The 20360-nt window shown below is 31.5% G+C and overlaps 1 protein-coding gene across 1 annotated transcript in view; it reads left to right on the top strand.

Annotated features, from left to right (window-relative positions):
* Sse (extra spindle pole bodies like 1, separase) overlaps positions 1-20360 on the top strand; it is a 207686-nt gene that overhangs the window by 76694 nt on the left and 110632 nt on the right. The window contains exons 6-7 of the mRNA XM_085815136.1: positions 16294-16409; positions 19608-19795. Coding sequence (XP_085671262.1) covers positions 16294-16409; positions 19608-19795 — 304 coding nt within the window. The remainder of the gene's footprint in view (positions 1-16293; positions 16410-19607; positions 19796-20360) is intronic.

The following is a 20360-nucleotide window of genomic DNA, read 5'->3' on the forward strand; positions in this document are numbered from 1 at the left end:
ACTTAGTGTCAAATATTTAAATTATTTCCATGCACGTTTATGCAAATTACTTTACTTCCACCTTACATTTAGAACAATGCATAAAAATAATATCCTCAAATAATTAAAAATACTAACTTACCTATTCTTCTTCAGAATCTTGATTACGTGTCCGATAAACTTTTCTTATTTCTGTTTCAGGATCTTTAAAATCATACTTATAGTTCACACCAAGGTACCAGGTAAAATAAATAACTTAATAAAACATTTTTACTTCTATCTCGCACAACCTTAAAGAAACACTTATTACTACCCCTTTCAATCCCACTAAAGACCCATTTCGAATTCACTTTAGTTAGGGCCATGGGATCCAAAAATTAACGAACACTGTTTCACACAACACAGAATAAAGCCAAATACAAAATTTCCAGATTTTTTCCCCAATTCCCCCCCTTTTCCGATTAAAGAACCGTAATTCGTCCATTAATATCACATGACATATCCCATGATCTCTCATTTCCCTCACACAAAATAATGCGTAATCGGAACTGAGTATTGCTCACATTATTACCAAAGTCCCAGGTTATCGCCTCCAAAATGTCGCCAAACTACCAGTTACCATATTCTAAAGATCAGCCAAAAACTTTAGTCCAAAGAGGCATTTTACCCTGAAGAACTATTAATTTTGTTTTGGTATTTTGTGTTGAAAACTATAAACGGCGAAAAACTTTTCAAATTGTTGCCACCAAATCTTATGACCTTGTATTATATTTCAAGAAATTAAATAACGAAGAATCTGTATAAATGTGTATATGTTTCTCGCATTTAATAATTGTGCTTTTCTAAATCAGATGATGATGGTTCAATGAGTTTTAACACTTTTACATTTTTAATATAATTTTAATTCACTATATACAGAGCGTATTCTTAGGCCGCCGCCTTCAACATGAACAAATTTTATTCTCTCACAACCTGTGAGCATCAGCGCCCTCTAGCTCTTTTTCCCTTTCAAATTATGCAACACTTCCCACCTGAACTCAGTGGAGTGTTCTTTTAATAATATATTCTAGAATATTCAATTAATACTTCGACAATCAATCCTAGAGAAATGGTTAAATATGACAACATGCATACATAATTATAAGCACATAAAATTTACAAACATTAAATGTTACCTATCAACGAGGTCAGGAGAATCAAACTTAAAAATACCAAATACAAACATTAATTAAGTTCCATATTATATAACATTTGTATAGGCTTTTTTAAGGTACCAGTAGGTGTTTTAATTATGCAAGATCTTATTTTACCATCTGACATCTGTGTCTGGCATTAATTCCAAAATTTTACCTATTGTCCAGAGATTTTTGGGATGTTTATTGTCATAAATCAAGACAATATTGTTGATTTTAAACTGAGACGCATTAGACTGTAGAGGACAAATATTGGCAGGTCTCTGATTAAAAAGATACTCTGATCTCCAATGGTTCCAAAAATGATTTAAAATATCTTGATGGTATTTATATCATTTAATAATTGAATTTCTTGATCTAATCACATTATTTGATGTTATTTTATTAGCAGGCAGAGATAGTAATCGTCTACCAACCAGAAAATGAGAGGGCGTTAGTGGAGAAGGTTCACTGGGATCGGTAAACACGTAGGTAATTGGTCTACATTTAATCATTGCCTCGATTTCAGTGAGCACTGTTTCAAGCTCTTTCACAGTAAGGGATGATCGACCAATAATTTTGCGTATTTGGATTTTATGGTTCGCACCATACGCTTCCAAAACCCTCCCCACCATGGACCCCTCTCAACAATAAATTTCCAATTTATGCCGCTAGCAGAAAATAATTGTTTCACAGATAAGTCGCTTAAAGTTTTGAAAATATGTTTTAGTTCTTTGTCAGCTCTTTTAAAAGTCTTGCAGAGTTGCCAACTCTCCCGATTTGCGACCGCTCTCCCGCCAACCCGATTTACAATATATTTCTCCCGACTTTTTCTTATTCTTAAATTATTCTTAAATCTTACGATTTTTATGAAACTTGGCTTATTACTTTGTTATATGAAAAAAAAAAAATTGATTTTGGACGTCTGAAAGCAACTCAATTTTCTCTAGATTATATCTTAAACAAAACCTTGCGAATGAGATAACTTCTGCTTTGTGAGTGAGAGCATATACATATCCAGAAATGTCGTTCTCCACTTCTCCAATGGGCATCATGCTCCACTGCATGCCACCTGGCATATATTAACCAATGTGGACAAAGCAAGCTGTTATTTGGATGTTCTTTAGTTATTTCGGTCATTTTGTCCTGAGTTGTGTGAGTACACATGCCTTCGGAAAATAGTTTTAGAAATTATCATCTTTTGTTATGTCTGCGATAAAGGTGAAATATTTGTATACGTTTCAAAAATCGTACACTGTTGACTTTCCTTTCATTATTTCCTCAAGGAAATATAATGAATTTGCGATGTGTACCGCCTGTCGTTGCGATTTTTCGATTTCACATGGTGGAAGGGCGGATGTTCTCAAACATGTGCGTACACAAAAACACATGGACAACATGAGTTTTTTTGAAAAAACTGATTTTTCAAAAACTTCGGAAGTTTTTTTCTTCGGAAAAAAAGGACCAAAAAGTTAATAATGCAGAATGTCTGTTCTCTGCCTTTTTACTGGAGCACAACCTGCCACTGAATGCATCAGATCACGCTGCAGCTTTATTTAGAAAAATGTTTCCCGATAGTGAAATCGCTAAGAAATACTTAAGTGCAAGAACCAAAACAGGTGCAATTGTTAAAGCAATGGATTTGAAAAATAAATCTTCAGTTATTGATTGCATTTAAACAGCTCTGTTCTGCCTCTCTACGGATGGAAGCAATAATACCGATTCAAAACTGTATCCAATTCTTGTTTCTTTTTTTAATCCAGAGTCTTCAGAAATTCAGTGCAGTTTACTTTCTGTCCCCACTTTAGAAGGACATTTGACAGGCTTTAATATAGCACAGCTAATTATTAAAACTTACAAAGAAAATGTAGTCCCTCTGGATAATTGCTTAGCACTTGGTGCCGATAATGCACCAGTATTGGTAGGCTTGAAGACTGGTGTTGCAGGCATCTTAAGAAAGGAAAATTCAGATTTGCAGATTATGAGGTGCACCTGTGACCTTAAATTTAGCAGCTTAAAAAGGGGCACCTTCTTTACCAATAAATGTGCATGACCACTTTGTTGATATTTACTATTATCTTGAAAGGAATTCTAAAAGGAAGGAAAAATTGAAACATTTCCAACAGCTGCATAACAGTAATTTACAATTAGAAAACTTGGATGAAGTTATAAAATCAGCTAGGACTGACACCCAGTGGAGTTTAATTGGAAAACTGAAGGATGCTGATGGAATTTTAAAATATAGTGTTGTGTAATACAGTAAAATATAGTGTTGGCCATCTTAACAGTTCCCCATAGTAATGCAGAGCGTGAGAGGATTTTCAGTGTTGTTGCAAAAACAAGGACTAAATTTAGATCTAAAATTAGTGATGACACATTAGAAAAACTTTTATTAGCGAAAGCAGGCCTACATGGCAATTGCTATGAACAAAATTATGAAGTTTCTTTCTTAAAGAAAGCAAAATCTGCCACTGTTTATAACATTTGTACGAAAACTGATTAAAGTTTTTTTTTTTTTTTTGTTTTGTTTTGTTTTCTTAAATGATGCAAGTAATAAAAATGTTTTTTATGTGTAAGATATTTTTGTGTTGCTTGCATTTAAGAATTAGTTACTATTTAATTCTAAGTTAATTCATTATTAAAAACTATATTTTCATCATTTAAAAAGTCTTTTTTTAACATTGTGAAAAATCTCCTGATTTTTGAGTGTCATAGGTTGGCAAGTATGGTCTTGGCATTATTGGAATGCATGGTGGTACACAGTCCTCGGCAAGCTAAAAATCTTTGGAAAGCTAATAAAAAACTTTCAGTGCTGAGATCAGTTATTATTTCCTTATATAGGGCACGAGTGACCGCACATGTTAACAACAGCATCTAAACTTTACCTTGCCTGTCTTTCGTAAAAAATGGACCGGCAAAGTCCAACCCGGTCACAGCAAATGGAGGCGATTCTTGGATTCTGTCTGGAGGAAGTGGAGCATTATCCTATTTGCTGATGGTAGTCTTAACACGCTGTCTTCCCTTAATGATCCAATATTTGTCTCTGATCTGAGTTAGTGTCGAATTAACTCTAGCATGGAATACCTTTTCATGCGAGTCCATGATGATCAATTTCGGTGAACTTGCATTTAGAGGATAATAGAATAGGGTGTTTTAAATTCTCGTGACAGTCTGCAAATTGAATGCGTCCTTTCCACTGAAGAATTCCCTCCTCATCAAGTCTTGGATTAAGGGAGTAGATGGAAGAATTGAGAATTGATTTTTTATTTGATAACTTAATTATTTCCACTTGATATGATTCTCATTGCATAATTTTTACCCAATAATGTTTAGCTGCTTCATTTTCAAAAGCACTTAAAGGCCCATTCTCTGTAGACCTTTTCAGAAGCCTCCCAATAAATCTTAATACATAGGCAGTAATTCAAAGTAATTTTCCTAAAGAACTGAATTTTCCTATATCCAGAATTGGGGATTCATTATTAATTACAGGAGCAGTCAAAATAATACTTTTTCTTAACTCTAACGATTCTGGATTTGGTTGTAATTTCTTTTGTTTCAGAAAGTTTTCAGTAGGAAAACGTAATCAGTGTGCCCCATGCCACCACAGATCATTGTTAACTAGTGACTGAGCACTAATTCCTCGAGTCAGTAAATCTGAAGGATTTTGTTTTCCTTCGCAGTTTTTCTACAATTTTTTGTTGCATATACCCTGTATTTTCATAACACGATTGGCGATAATTGGTTTCCAATTATTTGGCGAACCTTTAATCCAAGTAATGGCGATTTCAGAATTGCTCCAAAAATAAACATCCTCAATTATATCACCAAACAATTTTTTTTAATATTTATACATTCGAGCAGCCACGAATCTCCCATTAACTCTAAATGAGGAAGCGTGATTGATCTTAAAGGTGCAACCCTGCATTTCGTCATGATAAAGGAAGTTTTAATTTCTGAATCACTCGTACAGTGTCTGAAATATGCTTTAAGACTAGTGTCCGAAAATAGGTGAAGGCTTATATTCACTGGATTGTCATCAAAGAAATTTCACTGTATCGATATTTCAGTTAAATCACTAAGTTCCTCCCGCCAAATGTTGAATTTGTCCTTAATCTCTGCAGGAAGGACTTCATCCCAGTCAGCACCGGAACTCCAGATTTCTAGCATAATAATTTTCACCCGAATAACGATGGGCACAATAAATCCAAATGGATTGTATATTTGGGTGATACTTTGCAAAAGTTTCATTTTTGTAGCAAAATTGTTTTCAGTAGAAAAGTCAATTAAGTTTTTTAAATTTAACTTTATATTGTCCTCAATGGAATTCCAAATCATGCCTAAAAAATTCGATTCACTAGTTAATTTGTTATCTAATTCCTTAATCCCATTTAAGACCCATAAATTGTTTAATGCTTTAGAATTAGTTCTTAATTTTCTGAAATTCATCCCAGCATCCTTAAATATGTTAACCGCATCTACAGATAACCGATATGCATCTTCAACCGTTCCTGCTCTAAAATAAAATATAGTTCGTCGACATAGACAGAAGAATTTAACATTTCAAAATTGTCCGGCATTTTATCTTTATATTTCCGAATGTGATATTTTATAGTGGCGGCCAAAATGAAAGAAGATATAGTCAAACCGAAAGCTACGTGACACATTTGCATAATCTTAAATGAGTCATTATTTTCATTAAACCAAATAAATTTTAGAAATTGTCTATCGCCTTCAGCAATTCCTATCATCAAAAAGGCTTTTTCAACGTCTCCACAAAACACTATCTTAAACTTACGGAAATTTAACATAATGTCTAGTATATTTGGATTTAGATTAGGTCCTGATTCAATGCAGTTATTTAACGAATTCGTGTCCTCTGTCCTCGAGCTAGCATCATACACAATTCTTACCTTAGTGGTTTCACTAGATCGTATCACTGCTCTGTGCGGCATAAAATATCCCAAATTTGTATCATTATTTGGACATTCCTCCACAATTCCTTTTAATATCTGGTTCTCAATTATATTTTTATATTCCTGAAAAATCTCCAGAGTTTTACTTAGTTTATTGTGAAGGTTTGCGAATCGTTTCTTAGCTACCTTAAAATTATTTCCCAGACTATTCTAACTGTATTTCCAGATTAAATTTGCCTCATATCTACCATTTTTAAACTGCATTTGTTTTATTTTTCACAGTTCCTGCAGCAACCACAGAACTGACTGCGTACAACCCTTCAGATATTTAAATTCTTTTGGAATAAACTACATTCTAGAATTCATTCCCGCCAATTAATATCTCAACATCTGTGTTATTTTTTCTAGAGCAATTGGTGATCTGCAACCCTAGATGCTCTATGAAGTCTGCAATTTGTTTACTAGGCACACTGGTGGGCACCGAGGAAATAACATCCAAGATCAAACATTCAATTTTTATTTTATCATTTTGTTTCCAATTCTTAATTTCGATTTTAATGACCAGATAGGAATGATTCATTGCCTTGGTCGCACCAAATGAATAAACAGAAAGTCTTTCATAACGGATTGGAGTAAGTTTTAAGTAGTCGTCCAATTTTTTCGTTATAAAGGGTCTGTGACTGCCTTGATCAAGAATTAATCTAGTTAATCTTGATTTATATTTGGAACAAGCATGAACTTTACAAGTTTGTAATAATATTTCCCTGGCATTACAGTCATTATTATTATCACATTGAGGAACAGAAGCAATCAATTTTAAGTTTTGAACTTTATTTCTTTCCTCAGAATTCAAAGCCAGAGATTCAATTTCATTTTCGGAATAACCTTGTTCCGACTTTTCGTGTACAGGGGATTTATTAGTACAAATCGATTCATTGTGATACATACTGCCACATTTATTACATTTAGTTTTATTTCTACACTTTTTGATGTATGAAATTTTTTAAAACAAGAATAAACGAGAGGTTTTCGGATCTTAGTTTCTTTAATTTATCAGACACATTCACTTTGTATTTAAATGACTCGTGCAAATTATCACAGAAGATGCATTTTCGATTAACTGCAGTATGAAACGCAGCCGTGGGTGTATTTTTTACATATTTTCTAGCTTCATATTTTGATTGATCGACTCGTGAAGGCACAGGATTTTTCCTTTCATTTAATACTAGATTTGAAACTTCCCTGCATTCTATTTCCTTTTTAATAAATTTGTTTAATTCCGAAACTTCAACTTTATCTTTCGTTCTTCTTTGCCGATTAAATTCCAAAAACTTAATCTCCCAGAATTAATTTTAATAATATTGGAATTAGTAAATGTCCATATGAGCCAGAAGTTACCTCTAAAGTTTCCAAATTGCAAATCAAAACTTCTAATTCGTAATATAGTATAATATTCGTAATATAGTTTACTAAAGCCTTTACGTTAGCAGAATTTTTAACAGCTTCTAAATTGAGAATTTTATTCATGAATGAATTAATGATCAGGTCCTTTCGACCATATCTGTCCTTTAGTGATACTACACAACTATCATAATTACTTTCTGTTAATTCAAAGCCTGAAACAACATTTGAAGCTTGTCCTGTTAAGAATGTTTTTAAGTATGCAAATTTTTGTATTTTTGAAAGCGTTTCGTTTTTATCTATAGAATTTTCGAACCTATTCCAAAATTCATTCCATTGTGGGGTCTCCCCAAAATTTATCAATCATTAATTTTGGTAATTTCAGCTTACTACTTCCACTAGAACTGGAACTTACCTGCAAAATTCCATTACCACTAGACTGGTTTAAATCAGATCTTTGGAAATTTCTCGCTGGCGGTACTGCGGTAACCACATCTAAAAACTGCTTAATTTGACTAGAAGCAATTATACATTTGTCATTGTATTCTTTGCTTAAACTGTAATCTTCTTCAATTAAGTTAACATCAATTAACTCTTGTATTTCATCATCAAGCGTTCTCAAATTATTTTTCTTTTCGGTTAATAATTCAAACAATTCCCATAATTCTTTAATCAAATTTTCCTCTCCTTCAATTTTTAATTTATCTTCAATCACTTTAATTAATCTTGTAACAGACTATCTCAATGTGGAATGTTTATGTTGCAATCTATCTAACTTAGCTTCCATTTTATTTAATTTAAATATCCCCACAACAGCAATAATAAATACTTACTAATGTACTACAAATAATCACTAAATAATTAATTTAAGATTTCCCTACTTTTATTTGGAATTCCATTATCCCTCGAATATGAACTTTCCATTTTTAAATCCAAATCGAAACACTCAGATCGAACACAAAAGTTTCAAAAGTCTCAGTTTCAAAAGTTACAAAGTCTTAGTTTACGCTGCATGCACCATTTAATGATTAAGCGTTTCTAAATCATATGATGGTGGTTCAATGAGTTTTAACACTTTTAAATTTTTAACATAATTTTAATTCACTATATACAGAGCATATTCTTAGGCCGCCGCCTTCAACATGAACAAACTTTATTCTCTTACAACCTGCGAGCATCAGCGCCCTCTAGCCCTTTTCCCCTTTCAAATTAAGCAACATCTTATTCTGATAAAACAACGGTACCTAGAGCCATCCAATTTTGAATAACGTATGTTTCCACCTGAATATGGGCATCTGGAAGCTCATATTTGGTAGAATCTGCATGAATGTATGCATGTTTCTTGCAATGTGATAAAATAACGATACCTACAGCTATCAAAATTTGAATAATGTAATCTTCCATAGAATATGGGCATGTGCAAGCCCTAATTTGAATTTGGAATTTGTTTTATTACTGATTTCATATTTTGTAACACATCAACGAATTATTGTATAAAAAACTACATGCTTTCAAAGCGAGCAATAGCAGCACTGTATGGGGGGGGGGGAAACTGTCCATCCCACGAGACTGTATTAGGAATTCTAAAGATACGCTCATTTAAGAATTATAAATAAAGGTAACACGCAAAATGTAAAAAGAATCGCCCCTTTAAACGTAATTTAAAATCTGAAACCTTTCAGATTTTTTTAAATACATTTTTATTTGGCCAGCAATTTTTTTTTAATGTAAATTCTTTGAAGAAAAGTTTAAGAATTAAAATGTCATTCTTCTCCCACAATTTTCAATGTTTTTCCCAAAATTTTCTTATTATATTTATTAGAGAGTTCTTAATAACTTTATGGATCGATTTTGCAAATAATGAATTACTTTCTGAGAAGAAATGAAAACATATTTTCATGTAAAATCTTTGAAACAAATATGATCTCATTCATATTTTCACTTCAAATAAATTTTTTTTCAGTATTTTGCAAAACTCATCCTTGTTTCTAAAAGGGATATAATTTTAAATAAGCGGGAAAAATATTAATTAATTTTGGCCATATCTATATAAGTTTTAGGACATTAAATAAAAGAATTTATCAAAAAAATGCAATCTGGGAAAACGTACTTTAAAGAATATAAACTGTCTAAATCGTCATTAAATCATTTCAAATTTCTTAAAAATTTTAGTACTGCATTTCAATACATATGTATATAAAATAAAACCTAGTGCTATTCAATTGGTTAATATAAACATAAATTACAAGCTTTTATTTAAAATCTTTGTAAAACACGTTCAAAACAATTTAAATGCATGAATTAATTATAATATATTTTCTAAAACATTTATAATTAATATTAAAATGTTTATAATTAATGTAAATAATATTAATTTGTCATTTAATTCATTTTTTTTCAAAAAGCAAAGTTTGAAATTTTAAGAGCTTGAAAACATTTTATTTAAAACTGTTCAGCAGTATGCGTGATTTATTTTCTTCTTTTAACTATATGGTCTCGTATATAAGTTGCATTTTAAATTAATTAAGGTGTATTTTAATTAATTAAAGAGTTAAACTTTGATGGCATTCTATAGCAATATTAAACAATGCCAAAAAAGTTGTGAGCAAACGTTAGAAATCCGCCAATCTGATTCGCGTTTGTGATATCATACATTGCTCGCAGTGGATTATGAGTTTTAAGGGATGAAAGACCATGTGTATCTACAAATGGTGACTGCGCAAATGAGCGTTGCATGTGAACAATGCTTAATTGTTAGAAAAGACACTTAAAGAGAAGGAAATTGGTATAATTAACCAGAATGTCTGGAAAGGCTTCGTATTAAAAAGATGCACAAATATTTTGTTGAGTATAGTTGTTACAAAACGTAAATGTTTTCTAGCTTTTATTGTGTAGTTAACAGGGAGGTAGGAAGTAAGAAAGAGAGACCCTAACCATTTTCTCCCTTACACTGCTTTGAAGCACTCGCGATCCCTTCTTGGTGACCGAAACATTCAGTGTCTTACCATTAAGATCAATGGGTTTTGCCACGATCGTATGTAAATATTTTGTAATTATGTCATAAGTGTATATATAAATGCATATGTTTTCTTTTTCTACAATATTTCAGAGTCCTAAGTATGTGAAAAGAATACATTTCTAAACATTTCATTCTGGATGGAATTAAATGCTATACTTTTCATAGAGCAGTTTGCTCAAAACGGTTTAATTTGAAGCAAATATTTTCATAAGTTTTCGTTAATTACATTAGAAAGACATTTTAAGGTAGTTCGATTATATTTGGTTAAGGATTACAAAAATTAAGGTCAAAAATTATTGTATTAGTAATATTAAAATTGTGCATTATTTCTTTTCTATTTATAGAGCTTCTTCCTAAATATACTTTCTCAAATATGGCATGACTTATTAGCTTCTGAGGCATCTTTTAAATCGAAAAATCTAAGTCGCTTTATAATTAATGCTCTATTTGGTCCATTTCAAATTAGAGCATCTTTTATTTTAATAGTGAAGTACGATAAATATTGGTGCTCATTTATATGTACTTAGCTTTCTCTGAATATTTCAGAAAGGGAATAAAAAAAGGAATTTTTTAAAAGTATTATTTAAAACTTTTAACATTGTTATTATAAAATATAAGGGAATAATTCTTTTAATTGTACTTATCAGATTTTTTTTACACTTAATTTCAACAATACAAGGATTGCAGCATTTGGTGGCAGTTTTATTTTGTAATTAACCCATTTTATCCCACTATGCTATTTAAAGGACAGCTGAAAAATATCATCTAGAAATCAGTATTTGCTTGGTGCGAATATTTTGCCAGCTGGAATATGTAGGGATATGTATTAGCATTTGCTAGCGTGAGTTATGTGTCTCGCCCCCTCCTCCTTCCTCTGGACATTTTGATTATTCATCACATTAGTAGGCGTGTTTTGTATCATCTCTTTTGTGGTTGCATAATTCATTTTCAGTTTACTTTGGACACTCGGCTGGGCATTTGTATGTGAAACTACTCTTTCCTTATCATCCTGGTGGTTAGTGAAAGCTATATTGTTATTAGGCGAGGTTTAGCACATTGTTTATTAACTGTCCTCTAAATAGGACAATGGGACAATAAGTATGCAATTGACGCATCCTTTCTCTCTTTATAAATAAGAGTAAATAAATAAATAAATAAATAAAAAAAAAAAAAAAAAAAAAAAAAAAAAAAAAATTTCTAGTGTTTTACCTCTCTGAGTATGTCAGTGCAAAGGTTTTTGAAGTTAGAGGAAGCATTAGGACTATTCAATAGTTTAGATTCAGATCAGAGCGATGTTGAAATTGCTGTGTTACTACCAGATGCCAGTGAACTAACTGACGAAGATGAAGGGGATGAGAATGAAGTAAATACTGGTGAGATTATTGCAAACGATATTCCTGCGTCTCTGGAGATAGTTTCCAATCTGAACCGTCCACAAGCTCTAGTGTTTTCACAACAAAGAGTAGAAAAAAAGCTAAAAGATACCAGTCATCTTGGATAAAGAATAAATCAGCACAATATACAAAATGGAAAACACAGGAGGAATCAATTGCAAGTGATTTGCTCAAGCAGATGGAAACTGCATTGAAGGATAAAACTCCATCAGAGCTTTTTGAGCAGTTTTATTCCAGTGAAGTCTAAGATCTCCTTGTAAAAGAAACTGTGCGATATCCAACAGATGTAAAAAAACGAACACGATTTCTTGACCACTGCTAACAAAATACATGTTTTTATCGGAATTTTGCTTCTAGCTGGTTATCATTCAAATACCTGCGAACATGACTGGTCAGATGCTGAAGACCTTGGCATTACCCCAGTAAAAAATGCCATGTCACGAAACCGCTTCCAAAAGTTGAAATCTTATTTACACTTTGTGGACAATGGAACTGTCAGTCAGCAGGCCTAGGATCGATCCTTCAAAGTAAAACCTTTGTTTGCCGTACTCAATAATAATTTGGGCACTTCTCTGCAAATCTAAGCATTGATGAAATGATCGTCATGTATTACGGTAGGAACAGTCTGAAACAGTTTATCTGAGGAAAGCCTATAGGTTTTGAATATAAACTTTAGGCTCTCTGTGGGAGTGAGGGATATTGTTAAAATTTTTCTCTCTATTGCGGTAAAGAATCTGATGCAAGAAATGATACTCCTCTTGGTACTCAGGTTGTGATGAAACTAACAGAGAATATTGTGAATCTTTCAAGCTACACTTTATATTTTGATAACTGTTTTACTAGCATTGATCTTTTGAAAGGTCTTGCTGAACAGGGCTTTCGAGCTACAGCAACCATACGAGAAAATTGGATAAACCATGAATGTCCTTTAGAAGAATCTGAGTCTATGCGGAAGAAAGAAAGAGGCACGTCTGATTTTGCATTTGATGAGAAATCTGAGATTTTCCTGATGCGATGGAATGATAATAGTACTGTCACTGTTGCTACAAATTTGAGCACTTTAGAACCATTCTTTATTGTGAAGAGGCGAGTGAGAGGGCACAAAGATAAAGTTAACGTGGAGATGCCAAATTTGATTAATTCTTACAACAAACATGTGGGCGGTGTGGATCACCACGACTGCTTGGCTGGTCTTTATTCTATTATAATTCGTGGAAAATAGTGGTACTGGCTTTTTTTTTTTTATACGTTCTCTGGATATGGCTATGGTAAATGCCTGGATAATTCACAAAACTCTGAACACAAATGAAGCTCTAAACTTGAAGGAGTTCCGAAGAGATGTAACAACAATTTATCTTAAAAAAAAAAAGGTGATAAGAACAAAAGGTAAACCTAGGATCTGGACTGTACCTTTTGATGCAAAAGAAGACATCCGTAAAGATAGTGTTGGTCATTTTTTACGAAAGTGAGAAAAACAGCGTCGTTGTCAAAGAGAGGGCTGCAAAGGAAAACCAAAAACATACTGTGGCAAATGTGACAAAACACTTTGTCAGGCTTGCTTTGGACCTTTCCACCAAGATTAGAGTGAACTTCATCTGAAAAGTGAAATAAATAAGAAAGTATTAGTCAAATAAAGTAAAATTTGTGCACGGAAATCACTTTTCATCATTGAAGAGAATACAAAAAACATGTAAGAGCAAATTTTATCCCCTTTATCCCAGTGTCCTATTTAGAGGACGGGCCAGATTTCTTATATAAAATATAAAAAATTTTCTAATTTTGTTATATTTAGTTTGTTTAGGTTTAATTAACCTTAGAAAATATTCTTTTCAAATCTGAACAAAATTAATAAATTGGGATAAAATAGGTTAACCCAAATAAGTAAAAAGGTGTAAAGTGATCATTTTTCAATTATATAAAAATAAAATGATGAGTTTAAAATGAGCAACTATAAAACCTCTCCTCTAAAATTTTTTAAGAAGTACATTTTACAATAATATGTGGCTGACAAATAAATTTATTTTATTTAAAACATTTTTTCGTTTGGAACATAAAATAAAAGTAACGAATACTCTATCAAGGGTTTCGAAAAACGTATACAATTTTAAAGGTACCATAAGGTATTTTGCTAAAATCTATATTTTTGTAGTACAACAGTGTAGAATTTTATAAAACAAATTCAAAAACAAATTGCTGTTGTTAGTTATAAAAAAATAACTGAGATGTGATTTTTGCATAAATGTCATTAAACTATACAAATTGCTATTATCCATCACACAATGAATGTTTCTTTTATGCGGAAGTGTCGCGTTTTTGGATTTGTATGGAAGTGTCATATGCCGAAATACTATCAAAGTGCTATCAAGGGAGCTTCTGAATGTAAACAAAGAACACCCCATCCGGAGACCAAAGCCTCGGAGCAGTGCTTCACTTGTAATGCAAAGATGGCCCCTCCTTCTTTTCTTATCTCCATAATTGTTACATGTATTTTAAACTGTGACATGTTAACAAGCTGTGCTTTTAATAGTGCTTTTTTAACAAATATTTTTAAAAAATAAATTTAATAGTGGCTACGTATATCTGTAACGACTAAGGGCATCTAACTAGCTAATTGAATTACTTGTAACTAACTGGTCACAAGTTATCTCTGCAATTTAAATGAAGTTATTGCCTTTCATTAATTTTTATCATGGTCACAAGATACAGCACAAAATGTAAAAGTTAATGCAAAACTTGATTCTTTGCATCTAGTGAGACTTAATACAAAACAACTTATCACCTCTGGTGCTTTAGTACTTTATTGGAACCTTAAAAATATTAACTGGGTATATATTTTAAGTATATATTATAACACAGAAACTCTACATGAAGCTACAGCTCTAGCTGCGTCAGACAGATGGAGCACAACTAATTTTCAAAACTTGTCAACAGTACCATCAGGCTTTTAGGTTTGTTCTAATCAGCAGACCTCTCTCTAGGCAAGCAGCAGCAGTGGCAACAGCCATTCTTCTGTAACAAATCATGCTGATTATGATTTTAATTCTCATTTTAACCTATGCTGTTTAACATAAAATGAACCTGCTATTAACTAAACCGAGCAACTACGAGACAAAATGAGACATAAAAGAAAAAATCAAAGTAAAGCTAACTATTAGTAAAATGTAAATAAAATGTCACTAATCTTCTTTCAAATATGTTCAACTATTATAAGGGTCAAATATTTAATGCTACCTGATAAATTTTATGAAGTTGATTTTATTCGCAAATTTGCTTTATAATCATGTTTATTAAATTATGTTTAATAATAATGCATATGTGTCCTATAGATCTTTATATACAAGGTGTGACACAAACAAAGAAAAAAAAGAAAGAGACTGGTGCATTAAATCATTGTACTTCTAGAATCAGTTTTCTGTGACATTATCGCTTTTAAGGTAGTCCCCTTCAGCATTCATGTACTTCTGCATTCGGTGCTGCCATTGCTGGTAATAGTTCTGGAACGAGGTTTTTGAAAGCCCTTCAGGAGATTCGTTCTCCATTTTTGCTTAAATCTCTTCAACTGAGGTAAAATGGCTTCTTTAAGCAAGATTTAACTTTAGGAAATAAAAAATATCACATGGAACCAAATCAGGTGAATAAGTGAAGTTCAGGCATAGCTAATATCTTTAATTGAAGTTATTCAGTTACCATTTGTTGATGGGTTCTTAATTTCTATGTGCAGAAATGCGTACGAACCCTAGATTTACTGCTTAATGTTTCATTTATAAAATAATACTATGTAAATAATATACATACAAATATTCGTACATACATATAATAAGTGGTGCTATTTCGTATAAAATTGCACTTAAGCAATTTAGAAATTTGACTTTGAATTATGTAATAGTTTACAGAATGTATTTTTTAATAACTCGCAGGATTACTATGCACAAAATGCCATCTATTATTTAGCCGTTCAGTCTTTGAATTATGTAAGAGTTTACAGAATTCATTACTTTAATAACTCTGAGGATTTCTGTACACAAAGCACCATCTGTCATATTTAGTCATTTAGTAAAGGTAAATATGTTTGGAAGGAAAGTGATTTTAGTAAGTAGTTGGGACTGGAACCAAAGGGACTGCATAAAAAGTTATTTTCTTAATTTTTGCAAAATCAGTTGAAATTTCAAAATGCAAGAATGTGACTATTTACGTCATTTGAAACATAGTTATAAATAAAAATGTATCTCTACTTAGAGATGGTTGCGAAAATAAATGCTACAATAAGACTTTTATGGGGGCAGTATATTTAACATTTAAAGGAAATATAATATATATGTGGTAGTTTCTTATGCTCTTTTTAATATAGAACATTTTCAGTCTAGTAATGCTACTCAATATGAAGTTTGATTTCTCAAAAATGCTTTCTTTTCTAGCAAATGTAATTTGTAATCTGGGTTTCACTGCATATAACTCTGGATTCTATGAAATCTCTTGCTATTTCCTTGAAATAAGCTCAACTTTGATGTCAGATTCTGAAATAGCTGAAAAAGTGAGTATATGAAAATTTAAATTTTAGTTTTTGGTTTTTATTATTACGTAAAGCATTTTTTTCTATTGAAAAATATTCAAGTTTATTTAGCAAGTTCTAGTCTCTCAAGTCAAGTGATTGTGGTTTAGATATAGCCAGAATTTCTTTCTTTCTAAAATATGGATTTATGAAATGTAGACATTAATTTTCTCAAATTTTGTTTTACAACAAATTTGATCCAGAAATTATAAAAATTTAAACTTCTAGACTACATAAAGTTGAAAGCTCATTTATTTCTATGAATGTATTATTACCATTCATAGAACAGAACATCCTTGATTACTGATAGCTCAGATGCTGCTCAGATTGTGAAATATTATTTATTCTCATTGTACAAAAATACATGTGTAGCTTTTAGATCAGAAAATCCCTCTGGAGCCTCTATTGATAAAGTATCAGGGATAATTTATTGAATAATAACTGGTCAGCTTATGAAAATTCTTTAGTCCATGAACTGTTCTCTTGCATCTAGCAATTTCTCATCTGCAGTATCTGATAATATTCATAATTCAAGTTCTAATATTAACAAGTGAAGAGCCATTGTCTAGTTCAGAACATCTTGCTGATCTGTTAAACTTAGAGTTATTACAATGTATATATGTAATGAAAAAATAGAAAAAGACATAGTAGCAAATGTTGTTTGGTGTAGAGTAGATCCATATTGAAGAGGGAGAATTTTGATTGCATAGAATGCTAATAATAATGAAAAGGCAACTTGGCAATTCAAGTGGATTACATTCCATTTTTACTTAAATTCACATATGTGGCCCCAATTCACTTGGTGCTCTAATCATACCTATTTCCAGAAAATGAACAATTTTGAATACTATTGCAATAGGAAGAGAACATAGTGTAATGGCATCCAAACAGGAACAGAGGTACAAGCAAAGTGTGCATTTATCCAGTATGGCAGCTCACTAAAGAAGAAGGTTTTAGTTTATGCTAGGAAGGTTTCAGTTCTCGGAGTTTAGTTTCTGAAAAAACTATGTCATCGGCATTACGCAAACTTTGTGGCATAGATTAATCTAGAAATGGCATAGTCCAGAAATATTGTTACTATTTTTAGAATAAAGAGGAAATAACCAAATTAAAAGGCTATTACTAAATTAAATTAAAATGCTGAATTATATTTCATCTTACATATATATATATATATATAAATAATTGTAGAAACTCCCAGAAACAAACCTTCTCCTACCTCCCCCCCCCAAAAAAGGAGGGTTTTTTTTTTGCAATTATTTTTAAAAATGTTTTACATTTGACAAAATGTAAAATATTTATCTTTCAGACTGAATCTGTCTGATATGGATTAACAAATTAAGCTATTTAAAAGCAACTGATGTAGTTCCTATATATAAGTAAACACTATAATTAATCATAATGAATTGCCCCACCAGCGGCCGAGCGGTAAAGTCGCTAAACACTGGTAGTTCGGTCCGAGGTTTGAATCCCGCGAACGGGCTGGCTGCATGTGCCTTTTCGTGGTTTTCCCCATGTGTAACGTGTATACGAGCCAGTTTCCCTTAGAAAGTCCTCCACGAAGGCATCCATCCTCATAGGCAGATAGCCCTCGTGTGCTTTGCCATGATTAAATACACACACACATAATGAATTGCCTAATACTAGCGCATATATACTCTTAAAATAGTCCAAGTTTTTAATATAATTTTGACATTTCCTTTAAAAAATTTTTGAATTTTATTTCAATATTTCCTTTTTGATATATATATTTACTTTTGAATCAGATTGAAATAAAAATGCATTTAATTTATGATATATCTAATTATAAATTCTAGATCTATGATATATCTAATTATAAATTATAGTTATGTATCCTTTCGCTTTTCAAATATACAAATGATGTAGAATGATCCCATGTTAGTCTAAATTTTTGTTCTTCTAGTAACCTCTAAAATGTTTTTCTATTCCATGTGAGACATCTTTATTTATAATCTCTACTGATAAACTATAGAGAGCCCTTTTGTGTGACCATTAAAATCTGAACCCTTTCAGATGTTTTAAAAGCATTTTATTGCTATTTATGTTGCTTTCTTTTTTATGTGTTAGAAATTATTGGCTTCTGCCATTGAAAACTAGTAAATTGTAGAAAAGTCATGTAAAATATGAAAAGCATCAATGAGATAAGCAAGTAGACAGAGTTTTGTATAAATTGATAAATCCCTCAGAAGTGGTTGTGTGTGATTTTGTGACAATTACTGCATATTTCCTAACATAAACTAATCTATGTGTAAGATTAGATTTTGCTGAAAGATTTTAGCCCATGCTGAAAATTCATGTTTAAGCTAAATTGCAATATATTTGATTACAAGGAAAAACAGCATTAATTTATCAAGCTTGTATTTGCTCTCAGCAACTGAACATGCTCGGTTCATCAGCTGTAATTTCAACTGATGAAGCCAAAAGCTACTATATATTACCTAAAGCTTAAATAATTGATCGTCAAATTTAGCTAGACAAAGACAAGCTGAATGTAAATGCTGAAGGTTTCAATCATTTGAAAAGTAGGTTAGGAACAACCATTCTGATTGATAATAGAATTTTGCATCTGTTGAGCTATGAGCAGAACTGAAGAGGATATCTACGACGTGAAGGTAAACAATTTAATGGTGAAATGGAGGATGATGCCATTTACCTAGATTTCTGAGTCAGATACTGCTATTGAGAAATTTGATTAATATGTACTAAGATTAAATGAAATAGAAATTTTTCTAGTTAATCCTCCAAGGAACCAAATGTTTAATACCTTAAAGTAAAAGGTAACCTTAAAGTTTCCCAGAAGGCCACAAGTAAATAACATTTTTTTAAAATTATACTTCCAAAATGACCTTTCCTTTTTGTACCGTAACCTTCTTTTCTTCCGGTATATACCATGTCCACAATAGCCTTTACCCAGGCCTTTATTTTCAAAACTGCTAGTTGTAATCTTATGCTTCCAGATACAAAATTCTTTAAATGATGCAAATATTCATGTTTTGGCATTCTTAAATTTAAAGACATCAACTGTGTAAAAACAGCAAAATTTGTACCAATTTTTTAAGAACATTTTATACTCAAAATTTTATTTGTGCATTTTGTATGATAGAGGAACTTTTTTTTTTTTTTTTTTTTTTTTTTTTTTTTTCCTTTTTTATTTTGCAGTATGCCTTGTGGAAAATAAAGCAGATTTTGACTTATTGCTATTTCTTTTCTGATTGTTATGAGAAAGCTCTTCAATGTGTAGTGAAATGTTTATTAGTACATAAAGATAAAACAAAGGAATGCATTGAGTTATGGAGAAAAGTAAAAAAGAATGCTTTTCTTAATAAGAAAGAATTTGTAAATTCAAGGTAACGTATGAATTATAAAAGACTGAAATTTTTCCTATTTTTAGTTAATATTTCTTTTTATTATTAATTGTTAATAATTGTTGGACATGTATGATAGAAAATGTCACGTCTTATACAAGTCTTACTATAAGTAATATGTTTCCTTAAATTTTTCTGTAATTGAAGCAATAACTGTATTAATATTTTAATAAATACAGTCAAAAGTCGTTAATCCGGACTCGTCGGGACTTCGGCGATTCTGGATTATAAATTTTTCCAGATTATAGATCATCAGTTTAAATCTGGTAAAGTGGCATGCAGAAATTATAAAATTAAAAATATGAAACTGTAATTTATGAAATAAAGAACAACTATGATCTAAAGGGTATCAAAGTTAAAAAAAAGCTTAATATTTATTTGTTTACTTTATTAAACATTTCTTTCAATGTAAGTTGTTTAAGTTGCTTTGTTTTATGTGATAATACTTTCTCTTTAATTCTATAAACAGACATAATTTCTTGTTCAGTTACAAAGGTCCGCTGTTCAAGTCCTATAATTGCTGTGTCGAGAATACCGACTAATTTAT

Source organism: Stegodyphus dumicola, chromosome 4 (genome assembly GCF_044657685.1).
Source record: "Stegodyphus dumicola isolate Sdum_Otavi_A_Nest chromosome 4, ASM4465768v1".
Taxonomy (NCBI): Eukaryota; Metazoa; Arthropoda; class Arachnida; order Araneae; family Eresidae; genus Stegodyphus; species Stegodyphus dumicola.